The sequence below is a fragment of the Sparus aurata genome, chromosome 17 (assembly GCF_900880675.1).
Source record: "Sparus aurata chromosome 17, fSpaAur1.1, whole genome shotgun sequence".
NCBI lineage: Eukaryota > Metazoa > Chordata > Actinopteri > Spariformes > Sparidae > Sparus > Sparus aurata.
This window is the reverse complement of record NC_044203.1, coordinates 30,727,374-30,753,546: the sequence shown is the minus strand read 5'-3', so window position 1 is coordinate 30,753,546 and position 26,173 is coordinate 30,727,374. Positions and strand designations below refer to the sequence as shown.

At 39.4% G+C, this 26,173-nt stretch overlaps 5 protein-coding genes across 5 annotated transcripts; 2 read left to right on the top strand and 3 right to left on the bottom strand.

Annotated features, from left to right (window-relative positions):
- Window positions 1–207: 207 nt before the first annotated feature.
- LOC115566867 (transmembrane protein 176B-like) lies at window positions 208–4,795 on the bottom strand. Its single transcript, XM_030392902.1, has 7 exons — window positions 4,676–4,795; window positions 3,481–3,675; window positions 3,203–3,301; window positions 2,850–2,906; window positions 2,018–2,212; window positions 1,446–1,568; window positions 208–1,069 (listed from the first exon to the last, which is right to left on the bottom strand). The coding sequence occupies exons 2-7, from the start codon at window positions 3,655–3,657 to the stop codon at window positions 1,004–1,006; spliced, it is 717 nt and encodes a 238-aa protein (XP_030248762.1). The 5' UTR covers window positions 3,658–3,675; window positions 4,676–4,795; the 3' UTR covers window positions 208–1,003.
- A 762-nt stretch (window positions 4,796–5,557) lies between these two features.
- LOC115566865 (membrane-spanning 4-domains subfamily A member 8-like) lies at window positions 5,558–10,180 on the bottom strand. The gene is made up of 7 exons (XM_030392899.1): window positions 10,125–10,180; window positions 8,761–8,942; window positions 8,509–8,625; window positions 7,989–8,045; window positions 7,708–7,890; window positions 6,280–6,402; window positions 5,558–5,735 (listed from the first exon to the last, which is right to left on the bottom strand). Exons 2-7 carry the CDS (start codon window positions 8,935–8,937, stop codon window positions 5,670–5,672), a joined length of 723 nt encoding a protein of 240 aa, XP_030248759.1. The 5' UTR covers window positions 8,938–8,942; window positions 10,125–10,180; the 3' UTR covers window positions 5,558–5,669.
- Window positions 10,181–11,510: 1,330 nt separating this feature from the next.
- LOC115567833 (1-phosphatidylinositol phosphodiesterase-like) lies at window positions 11,511–12,671 on the bottom strand. Its single transcript, XM_030394680.1, has 3 exons — window positions 12,665–12,671; window positions 12,464–12,537; window positions 11,511–12,379 (listed from the first exon to the last, which is right to left on the bottom strand). Exons 2-3 carry the CDS (start codon window positions 12,514–12,516, stop codon window positions 11,533–11,535), a joined length of 900 nt encoding a protein of 299 aa, XP_030250540.1. The 5' UTR covers window positions 12,517–12,537; window positions 12,665–12,671; the 3' UTR covers window positions 11,511–11,532.
- An 860-nt stretch (window positions 12,672–13,531) lies between these two features.
- Window positions 13,532–19,670, top strand: ubqln4 (ubiquilin 4). The gene is made up of 7 exons (XM_030394855.1): window positions 13,532–13,706; window positions 14,959–15,110; window positions 15,196–15,356; window positions 15,632–16,029; window positions 17,183–17,298; window positions 17,491–17,641; window positions 18,042–19,670. Exons 1-7 carry the CDS (start codon window positions 13,560–13,562, stop codon window positions 18,180–18,182), a joined length of 1,266 nt encoding a protein of 421 aa, XP_030250715.1. The 5' UTR covers window positions 13,532–13,559; the 3' UTR covers window positions 18,183–19,670.
- Window positions 19,671–20,209: 539 nt separating this feature from the next.
- On the top strand, window positions 20,210–24,386 carry lamtor2 (late endosomal/lysosomal adaptor, MAPK and MTOR activator 2). The gene is made up of 4 exons (XM_030392486.1): window positions 20,210–20,440; window positions 21,645–21,807; window positions 21,902–21,991; window positions 23,790–24,386. Exons 1-4 carry the CDS (start codon window positions 20,373–20,375, stop codon window positions 23,844–23,846), a joined length of 378 nt encoding a protein of 125 aa, XP_030248346.1. The 5' UTR covers window positions 20,210–20,372; the 3' UTR covers window positions 23,847–24,386.
- Window positions 24,387–26,173: the final 1,787 nt, after the last annotated feature.

Sequence of the window (26,173 nt, the reverse complement as noted above, 5' to 3'; positions counted from 1 at the left end):
TATCTATCTATCTATCGTATAATACCAGTCAATATGATTAAGATACGTAGAGTGATGGAAATATGTAAAAACGTAATTTATATTTGTGATAAGAGTAGTATATCAATAATGACCTTATATTTTTGAATGACAAAGATAAAAGGTAATCAATATTAGACAAGTTTAAGAAAAACTAATTACAGTACAGATTTAGACCATTAAGGAAGCTGGTTATTATCATTCACTGTTTTATGGAGAGAAGTAAATAGCAGAAAATATAAAGACATTACATATTAGAATTTATCTTAAAAGCTGTTAGCTATTGCTCTGCTGACGTAAACTATGAATGATGGCAATTGTTAAAAACACAAAAGGAAATAAAGTATGTAATGATACAGGCATTTTTACAACAAGTTATTAAACTGATGACAGAAATAGGCTACAAACAGAATTGAAATATGTAACAGTACACTACTACACTACTTTTGACGGCTTTATTTTTTTAAAGTGGCTTGATATCATACTGGATCTGTCCTTTTATCCGGATCAAGACCGGAGGTAAATGGGGACTTTGCTGAGCCAAGATCGCTCCTCCTTCCAAGTTCATTGGAAATCTGTTGGGTAGTTTTTGTTTTTTAGTTTTTGTAGTTTTGCTGACAAACAAACGGACCATGGATGAAAACACAAACTCCTTGACAGAGGTGAAAATACTGCAAATTGGAAGCAGTTTCAAAAAGTGACTTGGTGACTTGACACCACATGGAGAGAATCAGTTGTAGAATTAAAAACAAAAAAAAAAACTGCAAACAATAATTTGTGAAACACACTTGAATCTCCTCTCGCATACATTATACTCGACAGAAAATCACAGTTAACTTGAAGGATTAAAAACAAAAACAGACAATAAAACTGAAAATGAAATGGACAGCATGAAGCGCAATGTAGTGTTGATTTTTACCAATAAGTCACAACGGTTTAAAATGCAAATGGTTGTAGTATGATGACATAAAGCAGAGGTTTTCATTTAGGCTGTGGGGTTGCTGGTGACCTCCCCCAGCAGTTCTCTGTAGTGTTCTGCATCATCAGTGCTCTAAAAGAGAAGAAATAGAATCAAAAAAGCACAAAAGGACATAATCACACACAGCATGCGTGACTAAACTCTACAGTTTCCATCCGTTTTAACGTTTAGCCTACATTTTCCTGAGGCTCGAAAAGCTTTAGATTCATCATACATTTCACAATAATGATAATAAAAACGGAAAACACAATTGGTCGGGAAAAGTGCATAAAATAAAGCCACTATATTTTGTAAATATAAGGCGATTAGCTTAGCATAAAGTGCAGCATTTATATAAATGGAAGCAGCTCCACGTCACTTTTCTGTCACCAGATCGGAGCCGCTGGCCTTTAGCAAACTTTCCAGGACAAATAACAGATTTCGCAGTCAGATATTTTGCGGACTCTACCTCGTTTTTCGTTGTCTTGCTGTTCCTCAGAGCCTTGATCCCCAACACAGCAGAGCTGATGGCGACGCAGAGCTCCAGGACTGCCAGAACAATCAGCAAAGCATTCATGCTTCTGAAAAACATCTGGTGGGATGCAAAAATATTGTTGACTTTAAACTCTTAAAGCACATTTGCTACATAAACTAAGTATAATTTGTTCTCACTTTAGGGGTGGGCCATAAATTGAACATACTCAATGTGTTGTTGCTTTCTCAAGGTAGGATGTAGTAAATGACTCATTTAATCATATATGGTGGGACCTTCAGAATGTTTACATTTCAGAAGCTTAAACCAGCTCATACATGGCATTTTTTCCCAATACTTGTTTGTGTAAATGACTTGAAATGTATTTAACATCTTTCATTTGTTTGTTTGTTCTCTGTGAAGCCTGCTGTAAACTCATTTTGAGTGATTCCTCACAATATAAGTCTGTTGATGCCAATTATGGGCGGTAACCCTAAAGACCATATGTGTAAAATAATTAAAGCTCTCTATTTTGTACTCATCTGTTATATGCTTTGCCAGACACTTACCAGAGCCAGTGCTGTGGCCTCCTCGCAATTCTTCCTCATGATGTCTTCAATAGGAGATGGCGTTCTGTAATCTGAATAGTAACGACATGTCCAAGCAAACTCTCCCCCCATGTTTGCTGTACTGATGCTGTTGACTACGATGGCTGTAATGGCAATACCAACTCCGACTAGATTCCCAGTCACGTTGAGGATGACCTAAAATACAACAATTGTCAGTTTATGTACATCCAAACACAAAAACAATAAACACAATGAACAGCATACAGCCCACTTATTGACTTTAAGAAGTCACAGACTATCTCACACTTACACACTGATAGCTTTGTGTCACTGCACTGGAACCTTTACCACGGTAAAGGGATTTTTTTTATTTGATACCATGTTGAATAGGGGTTTAAAGAGAAAATTGACAAAAAAAGAAATTGGAAACAAGGACATATAAACACATACTGGAATGATTCATTAAAAAACAACAAAAGATAATGAAATAGATGAAATAGGATATGCAACAGGACATTACAATAGGCTACACACAGTCACAATGGTGCGAATATAAGGGATTGTGGTAACAGATAATATCTCACACTTACACACTGATAGCTTTGTGTTTCTGCACTGGAACCAGCTGGATGTCTGCTATTTGAAGCAAGACACTGCGTCTATATTCTGCCTCCTCTAATGTAAATACTGTATACATATGAGACATTGTGAGTCGCAAATGTAAAAGTACAAACATGTCCACCATTTTTTTAGTATTGAAATTAAACAAAAATAAGAGATGACAATGAAATAAAAGATCACATGAGGGGTGTCATAAAGCTGAGCTACTCACCAGACATGGACTGGGGTACTTCTCAGACAAAATGTTCATGAGGCCCAAGAAGATAAACTAGAGAAAAGACACACACACAAAAGAAAAACACTGATCGTTCAAATCAGCTCAGGAAATCCCTTGTGATTTTTGTAGATTTCATAATTTGACATGTCAAAGTGCGCATTCTGCATCCAAACTGCCCTCGATGTAAAAATCTGTTTGGTGGATCTTTGTGGAATCAACTGAACCGCCCATATAAGTTGTATTTGTCTTCACCTGAGCCCTGGGAGAGACTGAGGAGCATGACTTTTGTCAGTAAAAAGAACATTGAAAATAAAATAAAAAAAACATGACAACATAAGCTTACTTACAACAGGTCCGAGCCAAAAGAAATCTGTCAACCAAAATAACCCCCTTGAGAGAATCACTCCAATGCCGACATTGAGCAACCCATCCATAATATGCAGAGCCTGCAGAGGAAGACACACAGAATAAACAAATACAAATGCACAGTAAAACTGCATCTACCAGGTGACGCGTGAAGCAAATGAACAGAACAACATGACACATCATCACATCGCATGAACAGGTACAGAGCTTTGAAGTTAAGTTCATATAGACACCTAAAACATATAAGGTTGTAACTCACCCCAAGTACCGACAGAGAAAATCTCTGGACTCTCCTCAGGTGCTGAGACACGGAGCACAGCACGGGGCTGTAGCAAAGTCTCATGAGGATTTGACACAGTGGAGGACAAGAGCTTTCAGAGTCAGAGGTCAAAGTGATCACGGTGACCCCATCAGCCTTGCCCATGGTCAGAGACATCCTGCCTGCTCCTGTACACTGCAGAAGACGAGGGTGTATAAGCTTTACATCTGCTGAATCAGGTAAGGGTTGTTGTTTCTTTAACATTAAATTAAATAGTCGAGTCCTAATATTAAAGGGCTAGTTTGGGTTTTTAAAGTGGGCTGGCATTTATCTGTAGTCAGTCTATTACTTTGGGTTCGGGCATACACTCATTTTCCAATCCTTTTGATATTAAACCAAATTACAGACCGGTATATCCAACATGTTCTCCCACAATCCATCAGGACAACTGTGACACAATTTCACAGTAACTATTCAATTTAAGTGTTTAAGTAAAACATTGAAATAATGAATTAAATAACACTTCAGTTGGTTGCTACAATTCCAGTGCAAATGGGAACCAAGCAAGTCAATGAGTTTTCTGCCACATGCTCCTGCAAATGTTTCACAATAAAAGCCTTGTTGAGAAATGAAAAATGAAAGGTGGCTGCCCACTGAAACGCTAGAGGGCCTTTAATTTGAAATGAATATGCAGTATCATTAACAGGACAAACAGGAGGGGATTAAAACCAGCCTTCATACAAAAGTATTGTATAGCTAACAACTTGTTACTGATGAAGGTTCTTTCTTTTTCTCTGTGGTATCTGTGTTTCGTCAGAGATCAGCTGTCCTGGTAGTTAACAGTTCGTGGGGGGGAAAAAAACGCAAGAATGGTCGAGTTCTTCCTCTCTAATGTTGGCTAGCTAGTGTTCGCAACATTAGCTAGTGCACAAACTGGCACTACTTGAGGGGGCAGGTGATCAGAATAAACAGCAGTGTTGTGACGTGAATGCAATAAAAAGGTGGTGGGAGACATTTAGTGGATGAATGTCATCAATAACACCTTGAAAATAATATTTTCAGCTGTCACTTTGGTTCTATTTTGGAAACAAACAAAAAAAAACATATCTTGATAAGCACTGAATGGCTCACAATAAGATTTGGCTAGAATTTCATTAGGTTCATTTACAAAATCAAAAATGAAATAAAAACCTACCTTTTTCTGTCTGTTTGAATAGGAGCAAAACCTGAACGGCTCCACCTGTCTGTGTTAGTGACGCAGTTATGGTTTGGACACTGGAGTGGAACTAGGAACTGACCTGTTCCCAGAAGTCCCTCCCTCAATCAGGAAGCGATAAAGAAACGTAACACTCTGTTGATCACTGATCACATATACTCTAGTTACAACCGAAAACAAAGAAAAGGTGGCAGTGTTATACGAGGCTGCAGCCAAGAGCTGAGAGGTCATGAGTCCAAAATCCCCCAACACAACCACACGAGTACCTTGACGGTACTGTGCATTATTACATGGCAAACGCTTCTTATGGCGCTTTGTTGGCATCTGGGTCATCAGTGCTCTGATAAGAGAAAACACCAGCATGTAGTCACACCCAGCACAGTTTACACAAGTGTGGACTCTCAGATCTCACAGGCTGGGTGGGTGGAACGACTCAGACATGTATGTTGACATCTGGTAAACACTTACAGATAGGCCACAAGAAAGACAGGAATAAGCACCTGCAGCGACATTCTAAATATGCGCTATAGAATATTAATAATATGCGAAGCGCCGAAACATAAATACTTAATTGCTGTGTTTTGTTGAGCAAAGTGCCAAGAGACGTGGCAGTATGAATTACTTTGCTGTGTACACAAAATATCAGGAAAAACAGACATTCATGTGTAATTTAATGCAATAGCCCTGAAATAAATTCTACTGTTTTGAAGGCTGTAAAGGGATTTTTTTTTATTTGACACTATGTTGGATAGGGGTTTAAAGAGAAAACTGACAAATAAAGAAATTGGAAACCTGGACACATAAACACATACCGGAACGATTTGTTAAAAAAACAACAACATTTAATGAAATAGACGGCAGGATATGCAACAGGAGTTTGACAGAGACTGTAGCTGATCATTTCTGTAAATCACTGACGTTACAATAGGCTACATACAAGTCACAATGGTGTGAATATAAGCAATTTTTTTATTTAGGGCGTAGAGTTACTGGTGACTTCCTCCAGGAGTTCTCTGTAGTGTTCTGGTTCATCATTGCTCTTAAAGAGAAAAACAATATCAGAAGCACGAAAAAGGTTTGGATATACTCAGATCTGTAAAAAAAAAATAAAAAATAGCAGCCATATTCACACACCACATACTCAGAAGGCATCAGTTTAGTCTACTTCTATTTAATTTAACAATCTGTCTTTTGATTTAAGGCTTATCCTTAATTCCACAACATTAAAGAACGTGAAGAAGAAACAGAAGAAGAAGAAGAAGACAATACGAGAAATTGTAAACAAATACTACAATATACAACAAGTATTCTTTGTGGAAAGGTTCATGTCTATACCGACAAATACTTTAGCTATCCGCAAATCTTTAAAGGAACAGCTTCTCACTGAGATGTAGATAAGACTTTTGTACAATAAGTATAAAGCTACAGACAGTTTTTTTTTAGCTTAGCACAAAGACTTTTAAACTAAGGAGATGATTCCATGTTGAAAATGCCATCCTGAGAGTAAAAATGACAAAATGGAACATATGTATTCAGTGAAGTGTTCCTGGATAAACAATAAGATATGATTTTTCACACTCTACCTCGTCTTCTCTCTTCTCTCTGCTCCTCAGAGCCGTGATCGCCAAGAGGAAAGAGGCGATGGCGACGCAGATCTCCAGGATTGACAGAACAATCAGCACAGCATTGATGCCTCTTACGAACATCTGGTGGGACACAAGAAAAATCGTCTTTACTTTACAGTCTTGTAGTTTATAGAATCATAAACCTAGTTATATGTGTTGTTATTTAAAGGCGGGTGACATGTTAATTAAACTCCATGTATTGCTGCTTGTTTTAGGTGGGATGTAGTAGGCCTAGCTGACTAACCTTATGCCAAGATGTAGCGCAAAGTGTCGCGCCATATTTTTAAGACACCAGCAGGAAAAACGCTTTGGCGTTTCTGTACCTCGTTGTCTCCTACGGGTCTTTCCTCTCAGGGACACTTCTCATCTGATTGTTGTTCCCGTAATTCACTATGATGGTTTTTTCTCTTTCTGTTCCGCTCTAACCTCTCATTTAAGTTTGACACTTTGACACCAGACACCAGGCAGCGGTTGCTTATTTCCAACCCCATGACCAGTTTAATCCGTATTGATGACGAGGTTGCTAACTCATCAATAATGACAGGCTGTTTTTAAACCAATACTACATATTGGCCTAGTTGGACAAAATAGATGAAAGACTGGAAACCAATGTATATTGCTATATTATATTGGTACATTCTGCAACGTTGTAATCATGCCCAAACACTCACTGGGATGTTAATGTCTGGATAAGTTCAGGGATGCTGTGCATGTGTGAAAGGATGCTGTGCCTTCTCCAGCTGGCACAACAGCCACTCTTAGGCAGAGGTAACAAAGGTCCGTCCTCAGAGGGGCGATATAGAGAGCTAATCAGGGCTTTTCCTTGACTACGGAAGTAAACAAACATGGTGTGGAGGGAATGTGCAATGCAGTCAGAAAGGAAAAAAGATGAGGAGAGAGGAAAGGAGAAGAGAAGAGAAGAAAAGCTGGAGCTTATTTAAACTCTTGAGCAATTGGTTGATTTAAACCAAACTGAATCCAGTCAAAGCAGTCAGCATTCTCTGTTTTTTTCATGCAGGCGGCAAAACTGCAGTGTTTTTGCCAGCAGCCACACCTTGTGATTAGTGAGGTTTTGTCTCCTCCTAGTGGGAAAGTATTAATGATATTTATTATGAGCTGTGTTAGCTAATAAACATTACACTGAGGCAACACTTCATACTTTATGCAAGTAAGAAATGTGTGTGTCTGCTAGAGCTACAAATATTTGTCCTCTACTGGATTAACTGATCGAAAGAAAATGAGTTGCCAACTATTTTGATAACTGATTCATCATTTCAGTTATTGTATCGCTTTCTTTGTCATTTATGGTACTAAATGTAGTCTTTTGGTTTTATCTCAGTTTAATATCTTGTATTTGACTGCTGAGACTAAATTTTGCACACTTACTATAATCACTGCTTGACCCTCGTCCAAGACAACCTTGTAAGGAGGCCTTGCGTAGAATCCAGTCCAGTATATATTATGATACATCCGCCAGACCCAAAACATTCCTATATTGATCATGTAGAGTACGATGGCTGCAATGCCCAACGCAATTGCGGCTAGATTCAGAATCACGTTGAGGTTGACCTGAAATACAACAATTGTCAGTTGATGTACAAACAAACACAAAACACAGTCAACAACATATAGATATCATGAGGATATTATAAAGTTGAAGTACTCACCAGACATGGACTGGGGTACTTCTCAGACAAAATGCTCACGATGCCGAACAATATGTACTAGAGAAAAGACAAAAATCGAAATCTATTAACTTCCATTCTTCCACACAAACACTTAGATTCAGACACAGTTGTGCTTAAAAATTATTCAACCATGCTGAGTATACGAGAGTTTGCACATAAAAGGTTTATTCAAGATCAATACGAACGGTTAAATTATGCTTGAAATGTACAATAAGTAACTTCTGCTGCGAGGGGGCTTTCTGCCAAAACAGAAGACATTTTGTGATTGTTCTGAGAGCAGAGCTCAGAAATGACTTGTTTAACTTTGAGGGTTAAAAAGTGAATTTATAATCACTCCTGTTTTGACTGCAGCAGACTGTGTCCAGACTGTCCTGTATGAGAAAAGCTGTTTGGTGGATCTCTGAACAGTTGAACAAGTTGTGTTTAGCTTTGGAAGAGACTTGGTGTTATACATATGGGAATTTCGTAAGGAAAGAAAATACAACAGTAGCTTGCTTACCATTCCTCCGAGCCAGTAGCGAAATCCTGACGCATCCATTTGCCACCAAGTGGCACCACTGCTAATGAGGATCTCTCCAAGGCCGATGTTGAGCAACCCAATCATAATATGCAGAGCCTGTAGAGGAGGAAACACGGTATGACCAACAAACAACCTGTATTTTATATCGGCAGCTACCATGGAAAAACTCTCTCAGAGTGACATGAAGAATCAATCACAGGAAAACTTCAAACATATGATTTTGTAACTCACCCCCAGTAGTGACTGATAGTAACTCTGCACCCTCCTCAGATGCTGAGACACGGAGCAGCACACGGGGCTGTAGCAAAGGCCCTTGAGGATTTGGCACAGTGGAGGACAAGAGCTTTCAGGGCCAGTGGTCAAAGTTAACACGGTGACCCCATCAGCCTTGGTCATGGTCAGAGACATCCTGCCTGCCAGAGGGTATACGTTTTAAAATCAGGTTAAGTTGTTGTTTCTTTAACCTCAATCTAAATACAGGCTGACTCTTAATTTTAAAAGGATAGTTTTTTCAGATAGGGTTGTATGAAGTACTATGCATAGTCAGTGTATATCATACAGTAGATAACAGTTGGCATGCTCCCAGTTTAAAGAAGCACACAGGAGATGCAGTGTAGGAAGCTGAGCTGAACTGCTGAGGACGAGGGAAGTGGCAAAATGCACATTAGCCATGTGTGTATTTGCGTAATCACTGATTTGATCATATAACTTTACAATTCTTTAATATTTGAGTTGGTTTGGATCAAAAATAGTTATGTCTGACAATTTCACATACATAATATGCATTGTGCTCAGTGCTGCCACCAGTGGTTGGAAGCTGTATTGCAAAAATCTGAGTAGTAAAGTTGAACAGAGCATTTCTGTCAAATATTGCAGTATTTTAAAGTCCCAGTATGTAAGACATTTAGTTGAAAACCTTTTTTTTTTTTTAAAGATGAACAAAATGTGAAGAAATATCAATTTTGATATTATGTTTTCTGTATATTGTGTTGCAGAGAAATCTGCTAAAGTTAGCATGCTAACTAGCTAGCTCCTGCCCACCCCAGTCCAAAGCTCCTTTGCTAGCATTATGAACACCAACACTCCCCTGGTTGCCCGACTTTTTGGTCTGGACCACTAGCTGCACAGCTAACTGAGCTAACTAGTCTACAGCACATACAGTTAGAAGCAGTTGGTGGTTATTGATTGGCTGCTCCCCAGTTGTTTTGAGTATGAAACTGACAAGTGGCCAATTCTTACATACTGCACTTTTAATATAATCCTACATAAATGTTTAATTTGTAAGCTTCCAGCCATGAGACATTTTACCTTGGTTGGATTGAATTAAACAAACATCACCCGCATACCCGTCGGCTCTTTGTTTTGTTTTGTTTTAAACCCCACCCGGCACACACCTTTTCTTAGCTGACATTGCCAATACGTTGATGGACTTATCCTCTAGTGAGTTTGAACTTGAAACATTCATCCATTAACAAACTTGATGAGCACTGAATGTCGTAAATTAATGGTTTGATTAAGGCAGCAGTTCAGACCGTGTACACAATAAGATCTTTAAAATGTAAAGAGGTTATCTTAGAAATCAAATTAATTCTTACCTTTTGTGTCTTTTGTCTTTTCTGTGTACTCCACCTGACAAACTATGTCTGACTGTGCTTATAAGGCAGTAATTGTTAAGGAACTACAGAGGAACGAGGAAATAACCTGTTTCCAGGAGTGCCACTATGCATATCATGTAAAAACTTGATCAGTGACACTTGCGAAATTGAGCACAATCACACATTGTTTCATGTCAACATGAGAGCATGGCAGCTGGTATCTAAAGTTACAAATACCACTTGAAGGTCTATTGTTATACGACAAACACAAAGGCCCCTTAATGTATCCAGATTGAAGAAGCATGTACAAAACTTGTATTACATTTTCTTAACACATGATAAATAGAACAGCTTTAAAGCAGTAGTGTCTTTGTCGGATATGGGTCATCAGTGCTCTAAAAAGAAAAACGCACCTGCATGTAGTCACACAGAATACAGCTCACCTGAACATAGACACTTAGATATCACTGGCTAGGTGGAACGCCTCGGGGATAGAGGTGTGTGTGCTAACGTTTAGTAAACGGTCAGAGACAGGGCACACTTTACTACACAAGAGGAATAACAATATAATATATAATATCATCACCTAATCAGTGGCGGTTCTAGACCAGTTTTAATAGGGGGGCCAGGTTGGGGCCGGCTTTTTTGTTAGGGGGCACATAAAACCCAGAAAAATGGATAAATCCCTAATTCAGACAAAGCAGTGTTTACAATTTCAGCAATTTTGATTGGGTAGTAAACTGCTGAGACACTTTATTTCTGTCTTTCCCTTCAAAACAAAATCATTGCAAGAAATCTGTCATTGTATTATTAATGCTGACTCCCTGTCAGGGGGCCACAGGGGGGTCCAGACTCAGAGTTACGGGGGCACTGGCCCCTGTTGCACCCCCCCTCAGTGTCTGCATTAGTTATGTTATGCTGATCTGGTTGTAAAGAGAATGGTTGCATGCAAATGTATACACGGATAATATATATTGGTAATTGTTTTGATATGCTTGTTTTTAAATGAGTGGTTTTGTTTTGGTGTATCTTAACATTTTAGCTTTTATGTAATTTTAAACTGTTCACCAGCATAATTGTAAATGAGGGACTGCATAATGATAATAATAGGAAACACATTAAGGCATTATTAAACTTCATACAAAGTAATCATTGAGCAACACACTTCACAACAATAAGGAGGGTATAACATTCAATTTAATTTTTTCATATTTACAGTCAGGTTTGGAGGTTAGGAGGAGAGTTACCAGATTACATTCAGGACTTCGAGAGTATTGATCTATATCGTAGTGTGAACAGAGACAAGTGATCAGAAAGATGCAGGAAAGATTTCATAGTGATCCATCAGATTCAAACCCTCAACCTCTCAAACACATAATGGAGCACAGTGTACGTAAGTATTGAAGCTTTACCACCAGTTTAAATTGATAATAGTATGAATGAGCTCAATACCGGGGAAGTCCATGGCAACGATAGCAAAGCATGGTCTGGGCTGGTTCGGGTAAAACTGTCTGATGTACTGGTTGAGCCATGGGTTTACCTTTTCAGCGACTCTCTTTGGAGTCAGAAACATTCCCCAAAAAGTCCCTAAGCCAGAGCCGCTGGTGGTGGTCAGAACAGCATTACTGCCTCCACAAGCTTCAGCGGCTTGGTTCAGCTGTTTGATTATTCTGTTGTCTTTGTCTTTAATGTGGCTGACCTTGTTGCTGCCTTTCCCATCTGTATCTATGAAGGGAATTCCAAGTGTGAACGTGCTCTTCTGCACAAACACAATTTTCCCCCTGATCTGACCCATGCTTGGCATTCCCGAGGACACCCAGACATTTTGGTCGTTGCCAATCAGACTCTGCACCATTTTATTGACAGTGCTCTTCTCAAAAGACTCTGGTTGCACTCTGATGAGCACCGCCTCAGACTTGTACTCTGACAGGAAGGCTCGCACAGTGTCGAGGACTTCCTTCAGGGTGCTGCGCTGGTACAACACCCCGTGCATGACATAGAGGGTGTCACCCAGTCCGAACACTTTGAGATCCAGGAAACGAATGCCGGCCCTGAGCTGATCACTCAGGGACCAGGCCTGGCGTTCAACCTCAGGACCTCCGTACAGGGCCATGCTGTCGTGTGTACCAGGGATGGTGATTTGAGAGAGGGTGCGGAAATCTGGGATGGCCGCCATCCATGGAACATCGTAGGACCCCGGGAGAATGAGGTTGTTATCGTCGTTGAAGAAGAAGTTTTTTCCATGGCACAAATAACTGATGATTTAGAATAAAAGTGTATGGTGTTATAAAAACCTTAATACATGTATTTTACTTGCACATCTTTCACATTGTACTTACGCGACAGACAGCAAGACGTAGCTGTAAAGCAGACACTTGTGACCAGCCGCCATTCTTGCAGAAATTTGACCAATCTAGAAAATAATTTAGGGGGGGGGGGAAAGCATTAATCACAAGAGATGCATGGATACATTTCTTTTTAATTATCCAAGATACAAACACAATATAAGCTCACAAAATATACCAATGTTTGTACTATACCTTACAACCAGGAGGATTTTGCAGCAGAGACTCCAATGGTTAGAATGTGAAGTCCTCAGCAGCAGATCCATAATTTATATTGGTTGTTATCTGCAAAATTCTAGGTGTGGACTACAGATATCAGTTGTGATTCAGACTGATTGTTCTTGAAGTACAATCAGACATGTTTGCACAGATTGTGGTGTTTGTTTTTTAGTGTTTGAGAAGGAGGTTCCGACAAAAATTTGGGTCAGATTAGATTTGATCTCTGCATTATCTTGAGTGTGAGAAACTACATTAGTACAACAAAAGTATGATGACTAAACTGAAATAAGAGCGGAGGTTATCACCTTTAATGCATGCCTGGTGACATTATTGAACATTTGCCAACTAAAACTAAAGTAATGCTTATCACCGAATAAAAAGAGGGCAGAACTGAGTAATATCTACATTTGAAAAAAAAAAGTCAATAAGAAATATGTTGAATTATATCAGTAATTCCAGGAAATTGAAAGTAGGCTTATTACAAAAGTGTATGCAAGTTTCTACTTAGCTTTGTAAATGGTCATTCAGTTTCTACTTCCCAACTACATGTAACTGTTTACAAAGCACCTTAAAAATGGGTCACATTACCTGAAAGCTATTGAAAGAAATGTTGATTTTTGTTACAGATATTAATAAAACTCGCTAAATTTGTGCATATTTTATTAGAACTTACACATTTACATGTTCAAACTTACAATTTCAGAACACAGAAAACAAAAAATAACTGTCTTAATGTGAATAATATACTGGGGAAGTCTCATCACTCCTTAAAACTTTCACTAACGAACGATAGGTGGCAGCAGCTCGCCAACGTCGCGTCAACTAAACACTACCGAGTGGAAATACCAACGAAGAAGAAGTAGCAAGAAAGATGGCGGAGAAAAGCAGCACAGACCAAACCGGGGAAGCCGACGGAGATAAAAATGTTCCTCCTGGAGGATCTATTATGGTCGTCACCGTCAAAACACCAAACGGAAAAGAAGAAATAACGATTTCCGAGGATTCTTCTGTCGCTCAGGTGCGTTTAGGGACCCTTTTTTCAGCATCTCCTGGCAGCGGAAATGATGCTACGTTCAAGAAGCGTCGGCTCGCAAAGTTTAGGGGAAAGGTCGAAAACGCTGATTTCTTACATATGTCGAGCAGCGGATTGTATTATCAATGGTATTGTCATAGTGACACGGTTGTGTACTGTCCGTCCGCAATAATAAAATGTGTGCCTGAGGTGAAACCAACGCTGCTGTCCATTATTTCCGAAGTCAGTTAGACACCTGTGTGGCCACGGAAGTTAGCTAACAGAGCTAACGTTAGCTTTGAAGCTGTGGAACTAGGACATTTAAATTAAACACCGACGCGAACTAGGTGCTTAATTCCGACGTTAAACCGCGGTGACATTACTGTTTGTTCAGTTTGGCATAAAGCGATAACAACATCACGTTATCTTCCATTATGTGTCTACCGGTCAGAGTGACAGGTCTGACAGGGTGGGGTGAAGTTGACCAACATTACTAAGCAAATCTAAGTGCCGATAATGATCAGCCAGCCTTTGATACTTATCTGTGAAACTATCTGCTGACGTAATTACTTTTACCCCGTTGACCGACCAGCTCTCCCTGTTCATTAATCTGTTCTTGGGGGGCCTTGGGGTCAGAATATAGTGCCTGGCCTCGGCTGCTTGCCTCTAAAAAGCCCGCACACAAGCCCACACTGTAGTTTCATTATATATAGCATTGAGACAGAAACCAACCTGCCTTCAATGTACCTGCCTCTGCTGTATGTCACGTTGTGCTCTCTTACTGTAATTAATTGTAACTAAGTGCAGTATTTAGGTAGTTGTACTTTACTTTTAAGAAAGTGCCCCATATACACACAGCAGAAACCGAGATAAGTAAGGTTTTAGAACTATATTATTATATTATCAACCACTCGAATTATCAAAAAAAAAAACATGCTGGCACACAGTGAACCTTTATCTTTTGGCCACCTGAGGAAAGCTTAGGTAGCAATTCCAGTTTTAACTGTATCATGATATATAATTGGTTGTATATTAGTGTTCCAGTTCATGTCAGTCACAAAATACATTTTTTGAAATTATGTTTAAGCGTTACTTCTACCTAAAACAAAAAGTATTCATAATTATTGTGTTACACTGTGATAGCGTTACACCTTCATATTTTCTGAAAATTTCATACCATTGTTGTTGTTACTTCTCTGGGCAGTTGCCCATTTTGCCCGGTTGTTAATCTGCCATTACTCTTGTCTCATTTCTCCAGTTTAAACAGGAGGTGTCCAAAAAGTTCCAGGCCAGTCTGGACCAGCTGGTGTTGATATTTGCGGGAAAGATTCTGAAGGACGGTGACACTTTAAACCAGCACGGTATCAAAGACGGGTTGACTGTTCATCTTGTTGTCAAGACTGCCCCAAAGTAGGTACACTTCACGAGATGTGTGAAGGTTAAGAAGCAAAGGTCAAGTCCTGTGAGAGTCTTAACTGATGTTTTATCTCTAAAGATCAGGTAGCAGTTCATCTCAGGCCAGTTCCAGTTCTGCAGCGCCTCAGAGTACCAGTACCACCACCACCAGCAGCAGCAGCAGCAGCTCCAGTGCCACTGTGGCAGACACAACAGGAGGTGGCACGAGCCAGACACCAACACAGCCTGCTAATCCAATGAGTACGGACGTAAACGCTTTTTAATTTAGTTGTTTTTTTTGCACTGCAGTGAGCTTGATTTCTTCTGATTCTGATTGCACATTATGGAGGTGGATATAATAGTCACCAATTAAAAATAAACAATTTGGTTGAGAGCACATTCATTCGGGAGGACCAACACACTTAAATATAGAGTCAAATATCATTTAAAAAACCATGTGGGAGTTTTCTGTCAACACATACTTGGGAACTAATCTCCATATTTCTTCTTTCCCTCCTCCTCCTCCTTCTTCTCAGGTGGACTTGGTGGACTAGAGGGACTTGGTGGACTGGGGGGACTTGGTGGGCTCGGTGGAATCAGTGGACTTGGTGGACTTGGTGGACTCAGTGGACTGGGCGGACTTGGTGGACTTGGTGGACTTGGCGGACTTGGCGGACTTGGCGATCTGTCCGGTCTGTTAGGTCAGGGCATGGGCTCATCCAACTTCATGGAGATGCAGCAGCAAGTGCAGAGCCAGCTGATGTCTGATCCGCAGATGCTGTCGCAGGTCATGGCGAACCCGCTGGTCCAGAACATGATGTCCAACCCAGACCTGATGAGACAGATGTTTGCAGGCAATCCCCAGATGCAGCAGCTCATGGAACAGAACCCGGACGTCTCCCGCGTGTTCAACAACCCTGAGCTCATGAGGCAGGTCAGTACAAAGGCTTCAGACTCACATTTGAATCACACGTTCCTGTAAACAGACAGGATGCGTCATGAATGTAATTCTTAAAATATTTGCCTTTTAACTGCACATGTCATTGGAGGATACCGCTAGATGTTCACGTCCGTATTGCATCTTTAGGACGTGCACAACCGATGCGCCAAACAGAAGTAGGATCTGCAAGTATATCTTCCACCTTCGGTAGCACCTTGAATCTATGTTGTAATACAAGTGTCGCCCCAAACAAAGTTACATTGCATTTAAAAATGAAGGGTTGAAAGATACATAATATGATATTTCTAGCTAGTTGATAAAACCACAAGTACCCTGATTACTTCTCAAGAAAAGTGTTGAGAAAATGTATAATAGCTATGCAGAAACAACAAGTGCCTAAAATCGTTATTCAGGCCAGAAGACCGGTAAGATCTGTGGGATGCAGCTTTTCTTATGTGTTTTTGATCAGTTGTTTAGTCTGTCAAATGTCAGAGAATGGTGAAAAATACCCTCCATATTTTTCTAGATTCCATGATGATGTCTTCAGATCAGTAAAGATATGTAAGGGCGTTTGTACCTATGTACTTTACACCACGGTTATCCTACTTCTACCATCAGCCACTCCTTTTCAGCTTTCACCTTTTCTGTCTGGATTTATGTTCTGGTGTAGCAGTTCTCTTTGTGCACTGGTCATTGTAAGGGCCCAAAATTACTGTTTTTGTCTCCTCTTCTCCTTCTGGCATTTGGAGACTGGCTGTCCCTGGCCATTTGCTTGCACCTGTCAGCGATGGAGAAAATGTTGTAGTTTTTTATAATTTGGTGACTTTGAGTTGCCAACAATGCCCTGGCAAGCTTGAGGATCGATGCTGACTTCCATCATTCCAGTCAGAAGGTTGCCTCTTGCTTCTGCTTGTGTTTTTGTTACTCGAATCCTCTCTTCCCTCGAGAGACCGTAGAGTTGGGAAGGAATCCAGTAATGAGGCAAGAGATGATGTGTAACCAGGACTGGGTGCCCAGTAACCCTGAGAGCATCCCCTGGGTTTACAACGCTCTATGGAGAATTTATGAAGACTATCTAAATTGGTGTCTTGTGTTCACAAGATGAAAACAGTAGCAGAGTTGATTTTTGTGATATTCGTCTTCGCAGATGCAGAATCCTGACACACTGTCGACGTTGACCAACCCCAGAGTCATGCAGGCCCTCACACAGATCCAACAGGGCCTGCAGACCTTACAGACAGAAGCCCCGGGATTCATGTCCAGGTACCAACTATCTGCTCTCAATCATTTTCTTCAGTCGTGCAAAGAAAAGGATACAAAAGGGTCTAAGCCATTCAAATTTTGGATGTACTATTTCTCAAAGTGTTAAAAGGTGCCTTTTATAAGATGTGAGGAATCTACCCGTTTCACCAGAACAGAATTTTTGACTTCATCATTTTTTTCCCCCCTCTCTAGATCTCCTAGCGGTCTCACAGTTCCTCCAGCCACCGGGGAGAGCGTCCCCCCAGTGAACCCTCCCCCCACTGCCACGGCAACACAGCCCAGTCCCTCTCAGCAACAGCTCATGCAGCAGATGTTACAGATGTTTGCAGGCGGCGGCCCATCAGTATGTTTCGTCACATTGCCTTGATTTGTGAATTTTTGTTTTTAATCTTTGTCAAAGTCAGAGCAACAATTCAACAGGTTCAACTCCTTTCACAATAAGACTGGCAGAATGTTGCGGTTCCATCAGTTGTGATTTTTCCTCTCTCGTGAAAACCTCCTAATAACTTTGTAAGGATTGTATTTCATTGAAGCCGTAAGATGATTTGATGCATTGTGGCTTTTGAGTCTCACTGCTTTAAATAACATTGGTGTGATGATAAAGCTAAACTAGAAAAGGCGACATTTTCAGGAGAAATTGCAAAAGGTTTCAGAATTTGGGGTCAGCATCAGCTGGTTTATAAAAATGTCGTCACTCACCAAAAATCAGTTTCTGATCTCATTCGTTGTTTCTCCCCTCACAGCTTCAGACACCTGAGGTTCGTTTCCAGCAGCAGCTCGACCAGCTCAACGCCATGGGTTTCATCAACCGCGAAGCCAACCTGCAGGCCCTTATCGCCACCGGAGGGGATGTCAACGCCGCCATTGAGAGACTGCTGGCCTAACCTCACTCAGTTCATTCTGCAGTTGAGGGGGCAGAGGACTGGTGGAGTCGGGGACTGGCATGGGAGATTTTTTTATTAAAAACAAACACAGTCCTGAGTCTGACCTGACACCCAGATAGACTCAGTAGTATTCTAGTCATTTTATAATCTCTTCTGCTGATCTGTAACTCGTAGGAAGAATGAACAGGGAGGTAGAGGAAGAAGGTTTCTATCAGAATTGGTTCGATGCGACTGTGAACTGACATTACGACTCTCACTGCCACGACCGCTGAGCTACTCCCAACAGTGCAGCCGGAGATGATTTCTGACGTGACAAGGGCTCATTCACTGGATGTCTACACGATGTTACCAAGAAATTAACTTCTAATTGTTACTTATTTTCCACATTATTTAATTCTAACAGACTGTGTTCAGGTAGAAAGATACAGAGGGGTTGTTGCAGTAATTTGGGTGGTTGTCTTCTACGCTCTCTATCTGGAGAACCAACCTGTTTTTACATCTTTGTTTATACTTCATCTGTTTGCCTGGCTGACTGGTATTTATTTAAGTTATCTCCACGTTTAAGTTTTCTTACTCTGACAGTTTCTGGACCTGTTCTGTGTCTCTCCTCCCCAAAAAAACTGTACTGAATCTTGTTTGTTATGATGCTGCCTAAATGTTTCAAGAGGAAGTGAAAGGAAAGGTTTTCTGGTTGTAGGACCAAGACGATAATGTGTGTGTGGATGAGAGTAGGACAGTGTGACATCGTACAGAGTGAGAGTTTAGAGACTTTTCAAATAGTAGATATCCCTTTAATTAATTAATAACTAATCAGATTTTTCATTCACATAATTAGCAGAAGAATCTATAAAAATTGTTCTATAATGAGAGTCCCAGAATAAAAATATCTCCTTAAAAATGACACATTTATAGAAGATTTTATTCATATCAGCCGCCCCTCGTACAGACCATGTTGTTAAAGGTAAAGTTGATTTCCTGTCTACTAACAGTAAAGAAGTAAAAAAAAAACTTGTACCCATTTGGATCTTGCTCTTAACTATAAATTGATCTCGAGTGATCCTGTGATTAATTAACCATTATTGTTTCTAAAAGTGATCACAGATACATCAAAGCCTTTCACAATAACACTGTTATGAATTTACATACAAGCAATGTAGTCCCCGAACACCATGTTGGGTTCTGCAGTATGTTGTAAGATGACCTGTGAAATCTATTGTTGTATATCTGAATATTAACAGATAAGTAGCCAAAAAAAAAAAAAGAAAAATGTTTTTTTTAATCTAATAAATTATTTGCAATTTGTGTCTGGTCTATTCTAAATGTGTCTGAATGTGAATAATTTACGTTGGCTAGCTGTTTGATGTTTAATTTAAACCTTAATCGAAATCTCCTTTTCACAAATATTATTCAAGGAACTGTATAGTCTGTATTGTGCCTTTATCAAATGTAAGTTCACAACTCTTTTAAATATTAAAGAGTAAAATTATCTATCTGTTGTTATTGCTCCTTTTAATTTTATTTTCTGTCTATGTAATCTGTGGCTGAATAACTTGTACTATAAATATAAAGGGCCACGGTGTAGTTTTAGAGATGAATGTAATTGTAATGAATTGTAATATTTACAACATTAATGAAAGTAATAATGCAAAAACAGAAATACTTGTTTTTAAACAAGATGTTCTCAGAGGGAAATAAATAAATTCAAATATAAAGAAAGTAAAACAGCTTGAAACTGTTGTCCTTTAAAGTCAGTTTATTTATTTGGTGTGTTCAGTCATGAAAACGAAGAGTTTCTTTTCGGCAAAAAATCAAAATGTCATCCAAAACTACAGAGTGCACCTTTAATATGAAATTTAGAGGATGAAACCTGATAAGTTCCCTAAAAAGTTAAATACTCAGGACTTGTCTTGAGTAAATATACTTACACATTCATCCAAACATAATAAATATGAAAGTGAACCAGAATATAAAAATGTTGTCCTCCCATCAATCGAGATTTTCAGGATGAGCTCGATGCCTACAACTCCCACAATGCCTTGAGACGGCAAACCGGAAAGGGAAGTAAACATACGCTCGTCACCTGACTTGACTGTTTGTTGATGAGTACTTTTTGACAGTTTTAAGGCCGTTGTTTAGTCGTTTAACAGTCGTTTTTCTTGTACATCATCAGTCGTTGATAAGTAAGTAGTAATGTTACGACCGAAGGCGTTGACGCAGGTCCTCAGCCAGGCGAACACAAACGGAGTCCAAAGCACACTGTGAGTACAGTCAGCTAGCTAGCAGCATGCTAGCGAGATGCTACCTGGGTCAGAAGCTAATGTTGGTTGTTGACTGATATTATACAGTTTGTTGTTGTAACGGTGAGTTTTTGACATATGAGGAAATGTAAAGAAACTGTGAAGTATCAGAAGTCGCAGATAATCAAGCTGCTGAATGGTGCGGTGACGTTACAGGTTGACTAATTACAAAAACATCAACCAGTGCATCTTTTACTGCTATGGGCAATATGACATTTACATGTTGTTTGTAATCTTAATCCTCTAATCTACTGACGTTTAGAAGTGCTTTTAATTAACATTAACTTAATATCATTGTCGATTATTCTGCCAATTAGTGCAGCCTTTTTGAGTATTGTCAGAAAATAGTGGAAAAATGCACTTAATAGTTTGCCAGATTTATCCAACTAATAGCCCAATCTTGGAAAGTTTCATGTTCATTTAAATACAAGTAATTTTGAATAAAAAATAAAATGTGAAAAAGACATTCTAGACAAACTGATATAAGTACACTTTAGCCATTTAGTTACCTCGATTTGTGTTGGATTTTGTTGGTATAGTCATTGAATAGTGACCGATGCGAGCCCTGCTATTAAAATTACATCATTACTTTGTGTTAATTAGTTTAGTATCATTCAAGTAACTTAGTTTTTACTTCATCCGTTCCTTTAACTCACAACCTCCTTCCCAGAAAGGTTTGCTAAAGGAAAAACATCTTACATATTTGCCAATAATCGGCTGTTAAGGCAGCAGATTGTTGATTAAAGGATTAACTTTGCTGCGATTTAATTAATTCATTATCAAAATGATGTAAGAACAACAACAAAGTGACAACAAAGTGATTAATTACTGCAGCTCTACAAGAAGACAATCCAGGCACTACAAATACACAAAGGATGTAAAAGCCTTTTAATATAAGGTTTAAGGCAAATCAAGAAAAAAAAAAAAAAAATCCAACATCTTTTCTTCGTCAGATCTCCAAACAACACAGATGTGGCCTCACTTTACTTTGTTTTACTCTATGATTGGATTGTTACTCGTGTGTTCTACCAGATCCCTGGTCTTAGCTGTAGATATTTCCAACAATGTCAGAGGGAGCAAATCCACGTGCTGACAGCTTATTGCAAAATCATGTCACGTGTTCATCTGCTGGGTGCTGAAACGTCCAACGTTACATTCTCCACAGCTTACTGAATAATGAGGGTTCTCTTCTGGCTTACTCTGGTTACGGGGACACCGACGCACGAGTGACAGCCGCCATCGCCAGCAACATCTGGGCGGCCTACGACAAGAACGGCCACCAAGCCTTCAACGAAGACAAGCTCAAATTCATACTCATGGACTGCATGGTAAGAAGCGCAGGTCATCCGAAGCCGCTGCAGCTGTTTTTCAGCGATGACGGGGGGACAGTTTCATCACTTTCTCTCCCATGTTGTCTCGCAGGAAGGAAGAGTGGCCATTACCCGTGTAGCCAACCTGCTACTGTGTATGTACGCCAAGGAGACGGTGGGCTTTGGAATGCTTAAAGCCAAGGTGAGAGTTTTAACTTCTCATTCCGGTTTCCTGCTTTCGCTTGCATGGTATTTTACACGTCGGCTGTACTCGCCAAAGTCCTCTGTATATTCTGAGTTACAGCCCCTATTCAAGCTTTCATGAAGGTCCCTGACTTCCACCGTGTTATAGTCAACAAAGAATGAATCTGAATTTGAATTGACACAAGTAAAAAAAAGAGATGGTGCCACCTTTCACTACTGGAAAGAATTTGAGCGTATTTTATTCAGTCAAGGTCGGCCACGCGCTGCCAGACTGCTGTTTGTATATAGAGTTTGACAATTTTTCCGACATCAGATCAGTTTTAAATATTTTATGAGGGGAATGGGAAATATTGCGACTTCATGCAGCAACAAGTGAAAAGCATAGAGATAAAAAAAAAAAAAATTAAGTTTGCGAACCTCCAAATCTCCAACATACTTCATGATCAATGCAAGCGAGGTCTTCTCCCGTCATTTCACATGCAGGTTTGGTTAGTAGTGTTTCTGCAGCATGGATAATTTAACACGCAGCTGTTTCACTTTGGCAGAATGTCTTGACTCATTTACATTCACAGGGTACATCTTGATGAGTCTGTAAGTAGGTAAACATTGAATTTAATTGCCCGTGTAATGTGTGGGGATTCCCCAAGCAGTCGAGACAGAATATTTAAGTCGCAGTTCGAAAGGCTGAGTGAAAGAATAAACGGCGTTCACACCTTTTTCTCCGTGATGTGGTTGATTTCAGTTAGATTTTTGTTAAAGTGTATGCAATTGAGAAGCTTCATTGACATTGTGATAAAGCTTAAGCGCTCCTTGAAAATTTCTATTATAAAGTCGACACAATTGCATTCAACGATACAGTGCGGCCGTGTACCAGCTTACTTTTCTGTGGCTCTAACATTTTTTTTCTGCTGATTATTTTCACAGTTAAGTGATTCATCGTTTGGTTCATAAAACATTATAATGCAACATTTGTAGGGACTAAGATGATGTCATCAGATGTCTTGTTTTGTCCGATGAAACATATTCATTTACTCTGATGTAAAACAAGGAAAAGCAGCAAATACTCACATTGAGAATCTAAAGGGATGCAATATTTGTCAATCTTTGCTTAAAAAATTGCCTAAAAAATAGTTGCTATTCAGAATACTTCCTGTTACAGCTCTGTATTGTGCTGCATGATGTAATGTTCATTTTAAAGTAGATTAAAACCAATCATGTCATACTGCAGTGAATCTGTTGTTATGGTGGATTTTCCTTTCAGGTTTTAAGGAATTAAAATAAGGTTATTCTAGGTATTCCACTGGTGGAGGTCTTTTTCGACCATACAAACTCAGCTTCCTTCTTTCATTCTTTCAACCAAATTCTTAAAAAAAAGGCTGCATTGTGACATTTGCTCACATTCACAAACCATGTTTTGATATCCAAGTCTTGCGTAATGTTTTAAAGTGTAAAACCGTTGCCTAGACAAAGTACAGAGCGGCCGTACACAGTGAAGAAACGGTGTGTTGAAAGCTGCAGTAAAAACTCAAGTGAGGTCTATATTCCCAATGCGCCGTATACATGTCCAGAGAATGCTCCTAATTATATACTAATATCAACATTTCCCACATCAGTCGTAATTGGGAAGTGCTCCATTCGGAATAAGGCTTGATTAAGAAGATCCAAATGGAATAACCTGTAATTCTGAATACTTTGTGGCTCTGACTGATCCATTCACTTTGAATACAGCCTTTGTTGACGCTGCTGTGTGTGTGTGTGTGTGTGTGTGTGTGTGTGTGTGTTGTGTGTGTGTGTAGGCAGAAGCTCTGGTGCAGTACCTGGAGGAACCATTAACCCAAGTGGCAGCGTCATAGTGGAGACCCGACCGAAGCTGTGCCTAGAGAAAAAAAGCATCCTATGATCCAGGTCATTATGGACGACTGTAACATTCTGTGTACATGCATATATGTGTGTGTGTGTGTGAGTGAGTGCGTGTGTGTGTGTGTGTGTGTGTGTGTGAGGCGGGGGAGTCTGTATTTATAATCATGGTGTTGAAACTAATAACTCGTATGGGTTTTTAAATGTTTGCCCTCCCTCATGACTCATCTAATGGTCTGTTATGAAAGTCCACTTAATTTGTCAGCAGGTAGTCTGAGTGTACAACTGCTGAAATGATTCCATTATCAACCGGTCCCACGGATGATTCATTCATTTGCAATTCTAGTTCAGGCATGCCGAGAAGAGTTGAGCGGAAAATTGAGCATTTTGAATCCAATCAGAGGAGTAAAATGCATTAAATACAAAAGGACTGTGGAAACCTTGATAGGAATGTCTGCCTGATTAAAATGCATTATGTTTATTTGCTATGTTTTCTTTCTAAGCTGTCAAATAAACCGTTTTTGGACAAACATTCACACAATCTTATTTTGTGTTTTTTGCTCTGAACTGGGTGCTGGATGTGATGTAAATTGGCTTAAAGATGGAGACAAATAATATAAAGCAATCTTGAAAGGATGTCCGAAGCCAATATGAGCTTTTGACTTGGCTTAGTATTGTTATTAATGGGCTGAGGTGAATGCAGAAAAAGAGCTAGAAACCATGATTTTGTTATTTTGTTCCTTGCAAAATAAAGATTCTCATTATTCTCACATTTCCACGATGCTGCTGAAAGTACTAACAAGTATTCATTTCTCGAGTCATTAAAGCATGTCTTTAACTTTTACGATGTGATGAAGCTACAGTTTTTGCATCCCCAGCTCACTGAAATTTTCCTTGAGATAATCACAAATACACTTGTCTAATCATATCAGTCTTTGGACACACTCCATGCTCGCTCGCTCACCTTAAATATGAAATGAATTCAGAGAGAAATCATTTAAGTAGTGTAACGATTGGAAAACTGAAAAAAAACACCTTCATTCCAAGTGCAGTTCAGTCACAGCTCTGGCCTTGAACGAAGTTCTTTTTTTCCCCCCTTCAGTTTAAATCAGTTGGAGGTTTAACTCAGACTGATTAAAACAAGATTTTCCCTTCCAGTGTTTTGCGTGCTGGATGTCAGTGTGGGCAGTAATGGAAGACATTTTCATGACTCACGGCCGAAATATTTAATGGGAGCCCCGAATTTTAAAGTGAGAGGAGTTTTCTCGTTTAACACTGAGTCAGACAGGCGCAGGTTAACCATTTCGAAAAAGGCCTTTTAATATGTTGTTATGGTGCATTTATGACTATGAGTGACCGTAGAGAAGTGTCCTGGAGCCCATGTGGGAATATCCTTTATCCAATCGTGTGTTTCACAAAGTGTTGAACATTGTTGCTTCCTTACTTGTGTGCGACTGAGCCTTATGAGGATGCCCCCTTTCATACCCAATCGCAATACTGTCACTTGTTACCATTGAACCTGTTTACCTGTGGAATGTTCCGAACAGGTGTTTCTGGAGTATTCAACCACTTCCCCAGTCTGTTGTTGCCCCTGTCTCAACCTGTTTGAAATCTAATTCAGAGTAAGCAAATATTTAAAAGATATGTCAAAAAGGATTTGCAACTTATCACAATCTGTTTTATTTATGTTTTACTCAGCGTCTTCACTTTTATGGCAGTCAGGGTTGTTGTTTTGGTGCATTTAAGGCCCACAATACAACATTTATGACAGATTTAGTGACCGTGACATTACCAAATAAGTCAAACTTAAAGCCACATTATGTAACCTTTTTATCTTAAATTAAAAGCTTCAAAATCATGGTGATGGTAATTGCTGTAATCCCTCAGAAACTGTGGGGGGCACCAAAGAGCGCAAAAAGTCACTGTGTACATAATTTTGCTTTAAGTTTAGATATGTTAAAATATATCTAATAATAAATGCACTTAAGTATCAAAAGTACAATTAAAAGTCAATTATACATCTATTCATGTATGTATATGTATCCTGTGTTCTATGGGTCAACTGATTCTCAACTCAGCCGATAGTCAGGTCCAATATTCAGCATTTTTCAGATAATCAGAATCAGAATCAGTGAGGGGCTTCTTGCATCCAATTGTTGATCAAATAGAATAACTTAAAAATGTTCTACTTCTGATGTAGCATGTAATCCACAAATTTATTAGTAACTAAAGTTATCAAACAGATGTACTAAGTACAGTACTTTCCCTCCAATATACAGTGGGGTGGAAGCACTTGAGTGTAGTACTTGATTTCACTAGTTGT